The sequence below is a fragment of the Sesamum indicum genome, linkage group LG1 (assembly GCF_026168435.1).
Source record: "Sesamum indicum cultivar Baizhima isolate 11 linkage group LG1, ASM2616843v1, whole genome shotgun sequence".
Taxonomy (NCBI): Eukaryota; Viridiplantae; Streptophyta; class Magnoliopsida; order Lamiales; family Pedaliaceae; genus Sesamum; species Sesamum indicum.
The window spans coordinates 4,974,155-4,991,677 of record NC_142657.1 but is presented as its reverse complement, the minus strand read 5'-3'; the positions used below and the strand labels follow the sequence as shown (position 1 = coordinate 4,991,677).

The following is a 17,523-nucleotide window of genomic DNA, read 5'->3' as shown; positions in this document are numbered from 1 at the left end:
ACACCCATTCTGGGAGAAGGATCCTATCGGACAGATAGACTTTTTCAAATTGAATACCCATTAATTATGTAATTTTAATTAGTCGATTGAAAGTATGGGTAATCCAACATTCTATTTTCCTTAAGTTTAGTTCACTACATTTAATTACATCTTCAAATTGCTAGTTGACTTAGGATTAAATGCGTTACAGTAAAACCTTTATAAATTAATACTCTATAAATTAATAAACTCTCTAAAATAATAAAATCTTCCGGTCCCGACTTGGGCCTTTGTAAAAAATTATTATATTCGATAAGATAATAAGATAATAATTTTTCAGAAAATTCCTTTATAAATATTAGGTCCCATTAAAACTTTAAATTAATAATTCATAAATATTACAATTATAAATATTATGGTAATTTATAAAATATAAAGTTTGTAATGCTTTACGCATTTGATCATTCATGGATGATTTTGCAATGCTTTTTAGAAAAAAAGACATGATTAGGTGTCATGAATTATTTTATTTTCATATTGAGATTTATATAGTATACGTTTCATCATCATGCATGAATATATTTAATTGGCTATAATAGTTATTTAAGTGCAACGAATTAATGTAAACATGTATATTTAAGTAATTCTAATGAATAAATACATGCGTCTATGAATATAATAGTTAATTATATACAACATGAATATATTTAATTAGTTACAAAGAATTGATTGATGCATGAATATAATCAATGAAACATATATGAATTCATTTATTTTCAATACATATGTACTAAATTTGTTAAATTTAAAAAGTCTCTCTTTTAATTAATAAAATATTAATTTATCGATAAATTAATATCTCTCTAAATTAATAAAAATTCATAGTCCCAAAATTATTAATTTATAGAGATTTTACTGTATTTATTTTGTAATTTAAGTTATTGGGTGTTTTTATTGTTTAACTTTATAAAATAGTACTTTTGTCCTGCATCTTTTTAAATTTCGTGATTCCAGTCTTTTTGTTTTTTTACTGGAATTCACCCATATCGCTAGAAACATGAATGTGCTCATTTTACCTTTTGAAATTGGGGTTATTGTTTCTACTGACTCACTTTTTGCTGGCATTTTTTTCTTTTGATTTTCTAAGGTAGTATTTTAGTTTTATATCTTTTTATTTTTTATGATTTCAGTTCTTCTTTTTGCCAGAGTCTATCCTTCTCGACTGTGGAAATGAACCCAAGCAGAAAAAAAAAGGGATTAATATCAAAATATTGAAAGTTTGTAGGATCAAAAACCCATCCTAAAAATTAAATGACGAAAATGCCAAATAACTTAAGTTACCAAATAAAAAATACATTTAATCTAATTGAGTTTAACTGCAAATTAACTTCAAAGACCATCGATACAACTTGAGTAGGTTTGGCCCCATCCCACCTCGTTGGGGCTGAACCTGCTCTAACATAGTTAATTATTTAAAATTATTTTTATTTCAAATTCTAGAATGATATACCTTTTTTTAAATCAAATTACATGACATTATTTATCTGAACCATACAAGATATGAGGATGCTAATACTGCTAATTAATGGACCAATTCATGCGATTTTTCATAATTGTTGTTTTGAATTTAGTTGTCATAACCACTAAAAATTTTATTACGTATTGTATGTAAGATAAATAAAATATATTATCAATCATTAAAATATAAATATAATCTATGCTTAATGTCAAATTACAATTTTTAAATAAGTGAAGCAGGTAAATTAAAAAAGAAAATACAAAACTCAAATTTTGAAAATTTAAAAAAATAAATTAACTGTTAATTATAATTGTGCTCGAGTCCAGGTTCCCTGATGTTTTGATATAACTATAAATATCCCTCGTTATTTCAAACATTATTAATATTTTTCTAATTTTAACAGTTGTTTAATAATTAGCTCAGTCCTTTAGATTTTTCATCTATTTTTTTATGTGAACTAATTAAATGTCTTGTGAACTAAAAATTCTTGTGGACTATGAATTATAATTTTACTTAATCTTTAGAAATTTTTAAAATGGACCAATTGAATATATTTTTTTTTTTTTGCAATTTTGTAAAATTTTTCATCTACCTCGTCTGATTTATTACATAACTTACAATTTTTTTTAAAAAAAGATACACCACAATTTTAGATCTTAATTCAAGAATTTTATAATTTGATCAAGTATCGAAAAGAATATTTATAATTTTTTGAATAATAAAAAATTATTTATAATTATACATAATTTTCGAAGAGCTTGTTGTAGTTATCTAAAATTAAATCCGAACCGTCCCAAGACTCATTTACAGCCCAACTGAAACGAAGCCCAAGGGATCGGCCCGACAGACCCAGCTCTTGGTGTGGCCTTTTGCGGCCTCCGCCTCTATTTTTAGCCGCTACAAATCTTTAATCCAACACGAAATTCTCTGAAATTCTGTCCAAAATTTCTACTGCCCAATTGCTTGTTTCTCTTCTCTTTCCAGACACGGAATAAAATCACACACAAAAGGGTATCGTTAGTTGTTTGTATGCACATTCGATCTGTAAGCACTGATGCAAAATACTGGTGTTAACGCCGGTAGCGGCGGTGCTGGAGGCGGGGCCCGTGTAAGAGCAGAAGATGTGATTTCGAAGCTGAAAGACGACGGTGACTTCGATCGGCTCCGTCTCAAAATCATTCGTAAGCTGAAGGAGAATGTGAGTTCATGTACTTGTATAGATGCCCCTTTGTGTCTATTATATTTTTGCATGTATGTTTGTATGTGGTAGATAACTAGATTTCTTGTGGCTTTATTGTTTTCTAATAGGTCACTTTTGTGTATTTGTCATATCTTTATCTGCACCGGTTTGGATTAATATAGCTGATTTTGATTGTTCCTGGTAATCGAGCTCTATTCTGGGCATGTGCCTCTTTGATAGCAAATTTAGTTGGTTCTTCTTGCGAGGAGAATTAATTCTAGCGTTACAAAGTCTCGGTTAAGATTTGTTATCAGAAACATTTAATAATGATTAGGTTCTGAAAGTGTTTGGGATCCCGGTTGAAGATCCTTTTGGGTAAGGGTTTCTTCTCTAATCTGAATGATTTTTTTTTTAATTTCTCTTTAAGATACTTCCAGTTAGGACTTTGCCAGTTAATTGATAAGGCACGTGGTAGAGTCCTGCACTCCTGCATGGTTCTGGCAACTAGATGATTATCTATTTATCTGTTTGTTGATTAAAATAGACCAATAAAATCTTGAACAAGGAGCACTGAGATCCATGGTTTATAGTCAACTTTAAGTGTCTCCCACCCTCTATTCCGTTGCTTGAAGGTGGGAGTGGGACCTAATTCCTATGGTTTCGTAGTGAACTTTTGAGTGTCTTCGGCCCTATTTATGCAAGTGCCGGAAGCTGGGATGTACTGATAGAGTCCCCCATGCTTGCTTAAGTATAGTCAATCCCCTGTTGTGTACACGACAAGCTTAGTATGGGTTGCTAACTGTTTGTTGGTAAATATTCATCTTGGTCTTGACGGCCTTTGGATAATTTCAAGTGCATGAAACGGAAGATTCTCCCCGTTAATGTAAATGGAAACATGTATAGTTCTGCAACTTGCCACATGGAACCCATGTGCATGTTCTCAGCCTTGACACAGAAATGTGATAACATCGGATTTAATGCAATTTTTGCACCGGTTTCAGTGTTAAATTTATTGAGGTTAGACATAAGTTACTAAGAGATGGTATATATTCATGCATAACATATGAATAACTTCAATCTTAATTTGTGAAAAGCTTTCTATGTGAAAAACCGGTCAATTGTAAAAGTCATAACTGAGACCAAGAAGTCACGTCGGCATAGGGCTAGCTAGCTCACTGAAGAAACTAAATAGTCCTTCAAAATTCAACTCTCGAAACTCTATAGATTAACTGAATACCAAATGAAATAGAATGAAATAAATAAAGATAACTGCGTGCAATATGAGTGTTATTGGAGCTCTTTCGCCATCGGAGAGAACTCACAATACTGACTTTGGCTTTGTTCCACTATCATGTCAGCTACTTGTCATTAATGGGGAAGGAGAGCAAACACCCATGGAAAATAAAATCATACAACTTTCTGGTGATCAATTGCAACCATAAAACATTATGAGAATTTTAACAAAAATGGTTGGATAAAAATCTTCATTGTGAAATGAAATCGAAGTTTAAATATGATGAAATAAACTGACCTAGGCTGAGGAAATAAGACCAGAAAGTGAGATGACATGAAAACTGTTATATAACTTTCTCCTATAATGGCTAGCTGCCCTAACTTTTTAGCATTACATATGAGGATGATACAACTTTGTTTGCATAGAAGAGCCTTCATTGGCAGAGAGAAAGAGAAGTACTCGTGTAGAAATTTCGGAGTAGTGCAACATGGAGTTAAAAAGTAGAAATTCTGGAATAGATCATGTAATGTGGAGTCATAGGTTGATAAGAGAATTCTAAATTAGACCTTAACTACTTGAACCCTGGACAGGCTTATAGGCAATAATTGGCATACTACATGTTGGTAGTAGTAGGACTATTGTCATATTTGATCAAAAAAACTATCCTTATAATATGCTTCATCTTTTCTATACTGAACATCACATTTTGAATTGGCACATAGTTTTTAGTAGGAGTTGAAAAGTTAAAATTGTTGGATATCTTGGTCCATTTGGATTGATCACTTATTTAACTGTGAGTCCTCTGTTACTGGTCAAGGATGAAGGGGTTATGAATAATTAGTCGTGTTCGTGTTACATCATCATCTTAAGAAAGAATCTAGTTTTGAGAAAAAGATTTCAATTAAGTAAAATTTACTTGTGCAAGTCTGGAAAAGGGAATGACTTTCATTTGGTACAGAAGAGTTGTATATATGTGTTTATGAAGTAAACTGATTCTTCATTCACAGTAACCATCCACACTTTATAAGCATGCTCTGGAGCATTAGAGCTGAATTCATTTTTTTTAACCATCTATCATAAATCTTCTATGGTTTCTTCTCTAATCATGGAAAAATGATAAATGACAATTTAGGACATAACCAAGGTTTAGCTGAGAACAGGTTCCCACATGCTTAAACTGTATTTCATTAAAGATATTAGATAAATAGTTATATTTAATTTTATATCATTACTTTTGTTGATTCTCAATCTTCTGTTTCATAATCGAAATTTTGAGTATGTATTCTCATGCTCTCAGATCCGCTCTCACTCTCATCTGTCTCCTATTTCCTCTCTTGCTCCCCTTCCTGCTACCGATATACAGTTTCCATTCTTTGTGTATCTTTGTCCTGGTAGCTTAACAATTGCATAGTCTGCATGCGATCTTGAATATCTCTAGCGGTTGCCATATCTTCCGAAGCAGCTTGCAGCATCTTGTGCCTTTTACAGCTACTGATATGAGATTGAGAAAATTATTTCTTTAGAGTCTTGACATGTTTCCACAGCTGTGTCAGTTATGCCAATATTGGGAGCAAAGAAGAGGGAGTAAAAAAGGACTATTATGACTTCCTTCATTCCTGAAGAGGCAGAGGGCAACTTTCATTTATATATAACCAGAATTTCTGTTTCCTTGTTTCAATAGCATAACAACCTATGTTGCCCTTGTCCTCTGGCGAATGGCAAGCAATTGGCTTACGTCGCTGTTGAAGCTCTGTCTTAGGGTGCTTTAACGATGATTAGTGTGGTCTATATTATCTATGTTTTCACACTGATATCCGAAAAAACAATTCTAGGAGTGGTACTTGGTGATATGAAACACAGGAGTATTGTGGTTGGCAGTGGAAAGGTCAACAATTGTGGGTGGAGATGATAGAAGATCTCCTGATCATAGTGGAGAAGCAGAAGCAAGGAGGATGGACATTGGTTAAAAAATGCTGGAATAAGAAGCAATGGTGGATGGTGGTAGTGCAGCATACAAGGAAGGAGATATAAGCTGACAAATGGAAGAGCAGAAAAAACAAGTTGAGAAGGAATGCAAGAGAAGTAGAAATAGATAAACAAGGAAAGCAAGACGAAGGAAAGAAGGGGGTCAAGTAGAGTGGAGGATAGTTAGTGTAAGGCTTTAGTTTTTACACATTTTTCTACCTTTGTTTTCTCTACTCAAAATGAAGGAAGAAATGTTAGAGACTGAGAAAGTTCCGTACCATCGCACCTGGGTTTATAAAGGAAAATTTGCCTGCCACTAGACTAACAATGACAATATATTCTCCAGGTTCCAGAATATTAAATTTTTAGGAGTTAATTAATTATACTTTACAAGCATCAATAGAAAGACTAACTGTTCATTTTCTGAATCTCAGGCTTATATTTGGTTGAACGTGACTTGACATCGATTATGCCAATAGCAAGCAAATCTTAAAAGACCATACAAATATGACATCATGAGGATTCAGTTATCCATCTACGCTTGTCTTTGGAAAATGGAATAAGGTACCTGGTTAATTGGTAGTAAGTTGCTATGGTTAGGTTGTAAGAACAAGTGCTTTAATTTCTGATGAACCACACTGCTGCATCATAATATGAGAGGGAAAAAGGTTAGCAATGGAATTAGAGACAAAGAAGAAGACATCAATGGGATAGGATCTCAATTCTACCCTAATTTGTGTTATTTGTTCTGTTTGATTGAGTGACATTAGCTTAGTGCAAAATAGGCAAGTATGAAGAGCTTTGAGATTGAAAAGGTATAATTTGGATTGAAGATAACTTTAGTATCAAATTGAGTTAAATAGGACATGATCCGGTACATTGAAAACGGATGAAAACTAATTATGATGACACCCTAAAGAAGTCAGTATATAGAGAAAAGAGAGATTTACCTTTTAACTATTTTGGGTTTCGTATTGCTTCCTAATCAGAAGCCCTTAGAAGAAATATATCTTCGCAACTTTTCTGAAATGTCCTATTTGAGAGTGTTCTGTAAAATAAATAGTTTTATTGCGTGAGCATTCTATTTGGTAGCTTTTTTAGAAAAAGAAGAAACAAAAGAATCATTGCTTATTCACACAGATAATGGAATAGTTAATTCAATATAATGGGATGATTCTAGACATTAGTCCTATATTTGGGTTCTTGCTTAACTTCTGATCGGGCAAAGATATGCATGGATCATCTTGTGAAGAGTATATATATGCTTCAATTGTGTTGATGGTGAGATAATAAGTTTCCAACCAAATTGTAGAATAATCGAATTTTGCTTTGCCTGTACAAAAGGGGTAACATTTGGGCATTGCTTAAAGACAAAAGACTGCTATTTGCAATTTGGCTGTCTTGAGTACATTAGGCGCTTAGTTACGTGTTTTACATTCGTGTCCTTTGGGTTTCTAAAATATTACAATTGGATGTCTGAAGAGAAACTTTCAGATTCAAATTCAATTTATTGGATTTGGTAAGTTGTCAACCAGAGAGTTGTGGAGAAGAGGTGTGTGATAAAGCAATGGGTGTTTGCAGCAAACACTGACGGTTGCAAGCCTAGGTTCTCTGTATTTGCTTCTTACAGAAGTTTGAAGTTCCAGTTATATTAGACTGGAAGAATTGATTCTTTATCGCTTGTCTTTCCTTCTTTTCTCTTGACTCTGCCTTCTGATATATATACACACATGTGCACACACAATGTACGCACACACACACACACACACATATATCTATATGTAGATCACATAATCCACTAATATTGCACAGGAAGAATTGCGAAGCAATATTATATCAATGGTGAAGCAATCAGCTGCTCTCAATCGTCCTGGTGCTGAAAACATGAAACCACGGCAGCTGTCTGATGCAATACACCAAGAAATTGGGTAGGATTACTTTTCAACAACACATAATTAACACAAACACACATCATAATCATATAAAAAACTTGAATGACAACCTTTTCGATTTTGTCAGAGTTGCTACAGGATTGTTCAGATTGTGAAGACTCATTTGAATTCTCTGTATTTCAGGGACAAAGTCATGAGCCAAATTTCTGATGGTGTCTGGAATATAATTAGAGCTGCTGATGGTATGAAAGCTGAAATCACAGAAACAGTGCAGTCAGTTTATGACAAATTATCGAACCCTCAAGGAAAAGACAATGGTGAGTCATCGTCTCACAATGATTCACCATCAGTTCGGGGTGAACTTGATAATAATGGTGGTGCTACTGGAGCTGTTGAAACTGATGGCACATTGTCAGATGGAGAACCAAATGAACCACCTGGATTTGGTCTGTCTGATTCACACAGGAGAAACAAGAACAAGCAAATACACCCACCAGACAATGTTCGGATGCCCACCCCTTGTAATGGACAAGCAATAGAAGGAAACAAGGGAGACAACTCACACTTAAAGGGTTTGCCTGAGCCTGACAATTTAGATTGTGGTGCTCCGCCTGGCTTTTCTTCTGTCCTCAGGCATAAGAATTCAGGAGACGCTAGCGATGAAGATCCTGATGTGCCTCCTGGATTTGGTTGACTCTACATGTGACTCGATGTTTAGTACTATGGAATTCCCATCATTTTAACAAAATAGGGCAAGATTCAGCCCTGTGACTGGATAAATTGAATCTAAAAGCTTGCTGAAGGCAGCAAACTGGGTTTTCCATGTCTACCGTGATCTACAAGGTCAGAGGAAACATACTGCGGAATCATCTTTGTCATTAAATTTTTGTAGTAAATATTTCAGAATTTTAATTATGAGATTTTGAGAAACTAGTGTTTCAGTTTAGAGGTTTATGCTGGTCATGTTTTACTTGCTTATTAGTCTGCTTTGTTGACATGATCATCAAGTCCCCATCTTATTGACCCCAAATTTTATATTGTTACCTAAGAACCAGACCAAGTTAGTTTTCACGTGTCCGATTCAGCTTGACAAAGCTACTCCAGTTCATCTTATGTCATAGATTAATCTAACCAGAGAAACATAGAATTTCTTCCTCTTACTTCATAGGGTGTTTTACTTTGTAGCTTTATCAAGTTTAGTATATATGGCAGTTGTTTATAAAAACCCTCCATACACATTTTTAATTTGCGTTCTTTCCATGGTTGAAATTTTATGTTTAGCACTATGAAAAACTTCGTTTAGAACTGCTGGACCGATGAGGAATAGAATAAAACCCACCATGCTAATGGCGGTTTGGTCTATATATTGATCTGATATTAGTTCATGCCCAACTGCAAAGAAAACATTCCGCTGCATGCCAAAAACCAATTGAAATTTGATTTTGTTGTCTGTACTAGAGTGTAGGTATCTTTTCGCATTATACTCCATAGGATCCTAACATGAAATCCTTTTCTTTGTATAATTTCGTAGGATCAGCGAAAACGACGCAACGGTAGAGTGCTTCTCAAAATTGGCGAAAAAGAAGCTCTGGTGAGAAGGTATTTGACAGGAGCCTGTCTGTTTCTTTAAACCTCCTCTCATCAGTCGATCTTTGTTTCTTTCAGTTCCAGCTACTGCATTAATCTAGATATGGAGTATGTTGGAACTTATCTGAGTTATAGGATTTACCTCTTGAATGTTCAAATCAAGCTAAGAGACTGAGTATGTTGGACTTGATCTCAGTTATACGGAAATTAGAAACATTTTTTAAGTGGCAGGCAACATGCATTTTATATTCCACTTTCCCAACCATTCATCTTTCTCAAAAGTCCTAGTGCATTTAGAGATACTTCTAGTTGTTCACTTCGTTCATTCTCGTAGGACTCGAGTGGTTTCTGTAACTGCATATCACCGGCCTTTCAGTGAAGTTTCCTATCACGTTGCTGTTTTGGTTACACCTTCAGACTCCATGGCTAACATATCAGATTTGCAGAGAAAAGAACGTTAACCTTCACATGGATGAGGCCCAGATCAAAACAATTCATTTAAACGTTTAAAGTGTAAGACGTGATTGCAACAAATCATTTCCCTTTACCAACGCATGATTGTTTCATTCGGTTGTTCCGTCGTTCTTATGTGTTCAAAAATTGGCTGTAGTTGCTGACATTACTTGTCGTCATGGGTCTAAAATCTGTAGTTTGATTCAGCAATCGTGAGTCTAAACGGGGGGGGGGGGGGGGGGGGGGCGTTCTCAATGCTTTAAGATGAAGCTTCTGAGATATTTTAAGTTTTTTCAGTTGATCAAGCTTGCATTGTTGGGATTTCTGAGGATATGACTACTCGGAAGTTCTTGATTTTGTAGTTAAGGAATATGAAATGGACTGTTTCACTTAATTCACATCAACTGTTGAGTGACTTAATATTTTCTTTTATTAGTTTTTATGTTTTAGTATAATTAAATGAATTTAATTCCTTCCTGAAAGCTCGAAATGATGCATGATATATTATACACCCGTCTCTGTAAAGAATAATAAAATTAAGTTTAAATTGGCTGAATTTCACAAACTCTAGATTGAGCTCACTATGAGCAAAAATAAGAATAGGTTCAATCTGAGTATTCCTCACTTTGCTTGTAAATAATCGAGCCATTTTCTTTTTGTTTCTTTTGGGGGAATAAATTGATTGAATAATTATAGGTTACATGGTGATCATTAAGATCTGAAAATTATAGAAAAAGAAGTACTAAAATTGTAATATAGAGTCAATGAACAATTTAAAAATGATCTCGCGATACGACACATCAACATGCAGACAATGGAAGTATGAAAGTTGATTACTAGAAACTGCTGGGCTATAGCCATCAATAATTCAACGCGACATATCAACATGTAGATAATGGAAGTAGGGGTGCAAGGTGAACTGTGCCAGCTCGACGTTCTCGTCAAGCAGCAAGACAATCCACTGAAGGCAGAATCCGAGGAAGGAAAGGACCGAAGGTGCTTATCTTGGAGCGGAAGCTTAAAACTAGAAGTGACACAATATTGAGAAGTAGCCGCCTTTGCTCAAGTTGGCTCAAATCGTGATGCTGCCACTGGGCTCCACCCAAAGGTGCTCATATTATGGGCCGGGCATCTGTAGGCTAAAATCAAGTCAAGACTAGGAGAAGGGGGGGATAAGTCTTTTGAAGTTTTCTCGAGCAAGCAAGCATAGAGCCAAGCCACTAGGAAGAAGACTTAGAACACAATCCAACATTCAATCACCGAGGCAGACATCCCAAAGCACATGGGTATATGGGCGCTTGTCTAGTTATCATTGGAAAGAAATCCATTAAAGATACTTCCTACAGATTGCTCGAACCACGTAACCTAGTTAATGCGCCTATAGTTTTCGGGGGTGCTAGGACTCTCGAAACCTGATGCCAATAGTTGTCTCAGGGAGTTGTCCCCCACCTATAAAAAAGAAAGAATAGGCTAATCTAGAGGGATAGCTGAAAACTCTATTCTTGTTATCAGAGACTGTCCATGCCCTATATCTCCTTTACAGTCGAGCCTGTTCCTCGAAGCAAGGATTGGATATTATAGGGAATGAATAGGGGGAGGACTCAATCAAAACTAGCTAGACTTTGCCTGCCATCTTACTAGAAGAAAGATTCCTAGTTTCATAGGTTGTTTGCGGAATAAAGGCTGTTAGGCATTCGATGTATCATAGACAAAAAGTTCAGCTGTTAGAGCCTCCTGGGGGCGTCGAGATATTCTATGATCAAAGGCTTTGTGATTTGGTAAGCTTTGCCGGAAAGAAGCTACTCGACTGAATCACATCTTTCTTTCATCGGTAGGGCGATTAGTTTTTTCTTTCTGTGTGTAATTGGAGTATAGCACTTCTCTGGCCTTATGGGCTTGAACTCTGTTTGTATTGAATGGAAGGGAACCAATAGGCTTAAACCGGTTCTTCCTTCTCTCTTCGATGCCATCTTCGTATGTTCTACTATCGATAGAACTCTAAAGCATTGGAGTCATCGTGTCCATTTGCTTGCTAGGATCGATGCAATTGAGCTCTGTGTCGGTTTGGGGTACGGTTAGTCACCGGGAGGATCGCCCTCCCAATTCAAAGTTTTTTCCGTCTGACTTGACCTCTTTCACACACATATTCATCATAATATTGCTTTGGCAAATTGATGAAGCCAAGTTCTGCCATGCTGCTAGGTTCCTTTATTTATATCCATATCACATTTGGGTCGTTGGTCCAAAGATAGAACAAGATCCATTTTGCATCATATCTAAGGGATTCCTCGATTCGCGCACATGCTCTTTGGAACTCTAAATGAGAACTTCCTATGTCATGTTCTTCATGAAGTTTGCCCTAGGAGCTTTATATGATCATGTCTGAGGTAACAATTCCATTCAGTTTGCTTTTGGAAAACTTGCTGGTCGCAGATTAGTTTGTTCTGCACTGCCAGCTACCTAAAATCAAAGGCTCAAGTTGATCTCTCACAGAAGTAGTCAATTGTCGGTTTCTATCGATAAGATTCCTAGGAGCTTTGGGAACTCGATTCACTACTCTGTTGGCAACTAGAGCTATAGCTCTTTTTACCTTCAAGGAAAATTCTCTCAAAGAATTCCCTTTCGAGCTTGATTGTGATAGTTGATAGGGGAAGAACTTTCTATTCAACTTTCAAGTTGAACCCTATTACAGTAGATGTAGGCGATGCTCGAGCTCTTGAGCTTTATACATTGTTCGGCTCGCGAGCTCACCCCCCCCCCCCTCTTTTTATAATTATATATATATATATATTATTTAAGTGCACATTCAATAATATATCAAGTTTATATTCAAAATTCACCATATATTAGACTCTACAAAAAAGGACGGGATTTGACACGGTGAGGAAAACGTTCCAGAGCCCGTTCCGTCCTGAAACAGTCTTTGGAATACTTCAGGAACGAATATCGAAACATGACGTCAGGTGAAATATTTTTTTTGGGTTATAAATTTGGAACGATCCAATGGTTCCAAAATGAGTTTCAAAGCAATAGTTACTAAACCGGTTGCCAAAATAGTAACGGAAAATGATTGGAGTGCAGTTTGGAACAATATATTAGATTTAGAAACAGTCACAACCTAACCATTCCTATACGACAATTTGAAAATGTATTCTAAAATTAGGTATACTTTGGAACGGTTTTTGTATACTCTTAATAAAACATGCCAAAAATCGTGCCAAAATATGAATTTTCTTTAAGAAGCAATGTGCTTTCAGAACTGTTCAAAAAAATGGGTACAAATTGGAATGATTCTTTTAAATTATAAAAAATTATAAAATTAAAAAATTAGGAACGGTTTTAGTAATGCTAAAGAAAATATTACAAATTTTAGTAAAACCCGTTCCAAAAATTGTTAGAAAGACCGTCCCAAAAAAGTGTTCCTAAATTGGATGAACCTTTCCAAATACAATTGGTAAAACCATTTCAAATCGGTGTTCCAAATTGATGGATAACTGTTCCAAATACAATTACTAATTAGTATCTAATATGTGTTCCAAATTATATAAAACCGTTCCTAATATCATTACTAAAATAGTTCTACAAATGTGTTCCTAATTCACTAATCCGTTGCAAATTACAGTTCCAAAAATCATTTCTAAATTAATCCCAATTAAAAAAATAGTTCCAAAACTCAAGCACGAGTATTACAAATACCACTCCAAAATATTACTGATAAAAACAAATTATATGCTCCAAAAATCGTTCCAAACCGTTCCAATTACTAAATTAAAATTTTTTTGGACAAATTCGACATTAGGAATGGTTTACAATGACCGGTACGGTTACCGTCCCAAGTTGGAATGATTTTTCGTAAACTGTTCCTAAAATTTTGTTAGGCTGACTGTAAGGACGGATTTCTATCCGTTCCAAAATTTATTCCAAATTCTGCTACAAGTAAGTCTTGTGTTCTAGAAACCGTTCCAAAGTAAAAAAGAAAAAAAAAATCGTTTCAAAATCCGCCCCAAATCCCGCCTTTCTTTGTAGTAAGAATTATTAGTCAATATATCTCTTATTTTAATTTCATATAATGATAAAATATGATATTTTTATTTATATTATTTAAAAATAAGCTTAAGCAACAATTTATTAAGTTTTGATACTTTTTTTTTTGGTAAATAAATATTTAAAATTCATTATCAATTAGAATCATTAGTTAATATGTCATATTTTAGTTTAGATGATATTAATATATGGTATTTTATATTATATTACCTAAAACACGCTTATTAGATAATTTAGTAAGTTTTGATAATTTTTTTGTAAATAAATATTAATATAATGCATATAAATTTTATAGTTACAATTTATCCATTATAAAAAAAAATGCACTTATTAACTATATATTAGAATTATTAGTTCATATCTCATATTTTTATTTTAATGATATTAAAATATTTTAGTTATCTAAAAAGAAGCTTAATCAACAATTTAGTACATTTTTCATTATTTTTTGTTAATAAGTATTTAATATAATGCATATGAATTTTATCGTTATAATTTCAATATCCACTACAACAAGATGCATTTATTTGAAAAATTTACCATATATTAGAATTGCTAGTTAATGTATCATATTTTAGTCTTAGATGATATTAAAATATGGTACGTTGGTTTATATTATCTAAAAATAAGGTTGATCAATAATTTAATACGTTTAGATAATTATTAATTTTATAAATAAGTATTTAATATAATGCGTATACTTTATCGTTACAATTTCAATGCATTACAACATAATGCACTTATTCACTATATATTTAAATTATTAGTCCATATCTTAAAAATAATATTAAAGTATGGTATTTTAGTTTATATTATCTAAAACAAAATCTTAATCAATAATATAGTACATCTTGATAATTTTTCTGTAAATAAGTATTTAATATAATGTATATAAGTTTTATCATTATAATTTCATATCTACTACAACAAGTAATCATTTAAAAAATTCACCTTATACTAGAATTGCTAGTCAATATATTATATTTTAGTTTTAAATGATATTAAAATATGGTACTTTGGTTTATATTATCTAAAAACATTCTTAATCAATAATTTAATACGATAATTATTAATTTAATAAATAAATATTTAATATAATGCATATATTTTATTGTTACAATTTTAATGCATTTATTCTAAAAAATCACCATATATTAGAATTGCTAGTTAATATATCATATTTTAATCTTAATTCTTAGATGATATTAAAATATGGTATTTTATTTATATTATCTAAAAACAAGCTTAATCAATAATTTAATACGTTTAATTTCCACTACAACATTAAATAAATAAATTAGTTATTTGTATATTTGTTAAATAAATAAATCAATCAAGTAATTCATTTAAATTTAAGTTAAAAATAGAAAAAAAGGTATGATTGAGTTTGAGTCAGCGATTGAGAACAAATCTATTGAGAATCTTTCTCTCCCTAACCCTCTCTTTCTCGCGCGCGAAGTGGAAGATTGCAGAGCTCTAGAATGCCAGCTTCAGGTCCGCGAATCCATTGGCACACGACATACCTTCGCTTCACCTCCATCATTAACAGGTAATTTTCCTTCTTTCTAATTTCTTTTTACAGTTTGTACAAAAAAATTTCTTAGCAAGTTTGCTTTTAAGTTGTTTGATGAAATGCCTGATTGAATTTTTGTTGCTGTTTCCCACATCAAGCTTGGTCGGCAATTTGATTACTTGGAGACCAGATGCAGACATATAGAAGCGTTGATGATATGTAAGAACAGTGTAATATTTGTAACATTTGAATGTTTAATCAAATTATACAGTTGAAATATATTACTTCACTTTTCAAATTGTCAATGTGCCCGAGTTTAAAGCTGAGAGTACATTGAAGGGTCTTGCTCTACAATTAACCTATGAGGATTCCCAAATGGGAGACTCTTTGTGGCATCCAGTGATAGTTAACGTTCTGATCTGCTGGAAACTTAAAGAGAAACATACATATTGCATATGGCTTCTCAGAGAGACTACTACGACAGAGAAATATAGCATCATACGTGAAGTACACTAGAAGAAACAAGTTCTGCAACAGGCATAACTAAGATTCATCCTAAATACAAACTACATTTGGGTACAAGGGGTACAAGGCTCCTATCGATTCTGAAAGAATTCAGAATCGGTACAGCCGAGGAACGCGCTGAAGCGTGAAATAAAAAAAAATTAAAACGGTTCAAAGGGATGTTTTCTATAAAATTTTTGGGCGTTTGATGTTTGTCAAAAGCATAATAACAAACATATAAGCTTGTTAGACGTGTAGCTAAAGGAATATGTGACAAAAGCACAGAAATATAACATGAAACTTTACCTTTTGTTTCTTTAGATGAGCAGCAACGTGCGTTGTTTTCCTTTTCGTTCCTCTTCCATTCACTTTAGGATCCAAATTAGAATCCCTCTAATTTATCCACACCACACTATAGAATAAATATAATTCTTTTTGTATTACTAGATAGACAAAGAACAAAAAGGAAAAACAACTCCAAACAAACACTATTGTTTAGTGTTTTTGGATTGTTTTATGTTCTAACTTGAATCAAATTCAATATAGAACAAAAGGAGAATATTTTAAAGAGAAAATGAGAGAAAATTTTGTGGCTTGTTTGTAAGGCCTATAGGATATGTGTGTAGTTTTGTATACAATTGAATTCAAAATTCAATAACTACCAAGTTTGCCTTGAAGGCAATCTATACGCACACATACCTACAACCTTCAACAATGATGAAATAACGACTCCATCATGTTCATCATAGTGAAGAGTTTCAACTCATACTTAACTTGCTCCAACCTCCCTTAAATGGGCTTGGACTTCAAGTATGCATTGCGCTTGATATAATCAAATTAAATTAAGCCCAACCAAAGTTCATTGGATAATAATTAATTAAATTAATTTTACCCCAACAAAGTCCAAAGAATCATTCAATCCAATTAAATAAATCTAAGCCCGAACATTAGTTAATTGATCCAATCAATTAATTAAGTCAAACCTAATAAATTAATCCAATTAATTTAAAGATGTTAAGTCCAAAAATTAATTAATGCAATTAATTAATTCTTGAGCCACCCATCAAATGAATTATTAAATAAATGATCGAATCATTAATATATTCCTTTTTAATTAATTTAATTCAATTAAATTAATTCATTTTTTCTCGAATTAATTCCAAATTGGTTCCACCAATTCCATAGTGATTTGCGTCTGATTATTTAGGTTCACCCTCAGCTATGTTAGAAATGGTGACCAGAAAGCCAATTGGATTGACAATTTTAGGAACCATTTAGCAATTTTTATGAATGTGATATTATCTTGATGAATGTAGTAAGCATTCATCTGTGGCACCATGTGTTTGTTGTGCTTATTATTTATGTTGAACGGTATTTTAACGTCACAACAAAAACCCATAGACCAATTGAATAACCCATGTAGTTGGGCTGCAAATTGGATGACAGCTATGAAACCAACTTCTGAGGGTTGGTATGAAACATTCCAAGTCGAGGACAGCCATTGCAAGTGTCTACTCATAACAAGAGAAAATATTTTTAAGCCTATTTTAAGGGGGGTCATGCAGTGGTGTGCTCCAGCCAACCCTCCCCGTGCACGACGGCAGTGACGTTAGACAACGTTGGCATTAAATGAGTATCTCTTGGGGCATGTTG

The 17,523-nt window shown here is 33.4% G+C and overlaps 1 protein-coding gene and 1 long non-coding RNA gene across 2 annotated transcripts; both read left to right on the top strand.

Moving 5' to 3' along the window:
* The first annotated feature begins 2,410 nt into the window (after positions 1–2,410).
* LOC105156766 (uncharacterized) lies at positions 2,411–9,922 on the top strand. Its single transcript, XM_020692284.2, has 5 exons — positions 2,411–2,696; positions 7,690–7,805; positions 7,953–8,612; positions 9,301–9,368; positions 9,691–9,922. Exons 1-3 carry the CDS (start codon positions 2,553–2,555, stop codon positions 8,461–8,463), a joined length of 771 nt encoding a protein of 256 aa, XP_020547943.1. The 5' UTR covers positions 2,411–2,552; the 3' UTR covers positions 8,464–8,612; positions 9,301–9,368; positions 9,691–9,922.
* Positions 9,923–15,194: 5,272 nt separating this feature from the next.
* On the top strand, positions 15,195–15,646 carry LOC148789364 (uncharacterized). Its single transcript, XR_016067891.1, has 2 exons — positions 15,195–15,402; positions 15,525–15,646. It is a non-coding gene; the product is annotated as an uncharacterized LOC148789364 (long non-coding RNA).
* The last annotated feature ends 1,877 nt before the right edge of the window (positions 15,647–17,523 follow it).

Excerpts from the sequence above, each read along its gene's own strand:
- LOC105156766 (XM_020692284.2), top strand. The coding sequence starts at position 2,553 with ATGCAAAATACTGGTGTTAACGCCGGTAGCGGCGGTGCTGGAGGCGGG. Across the intron at positions 2,697-7,689 it reads TTCGTAAGCTGAAGGAGAAT|GAAGAATTGCGAAGCAATAT; the intron begins GTGAGTTCATGT and ends AATATTGCACAG. Across the intron at positions 7,806-7,952 it reads GCAATACACCAAGAAATTGG|GGACAAAGTCATGAGCCAAA; the intron begins GTAGGATTACTT and ends TCTGTATTTCAG.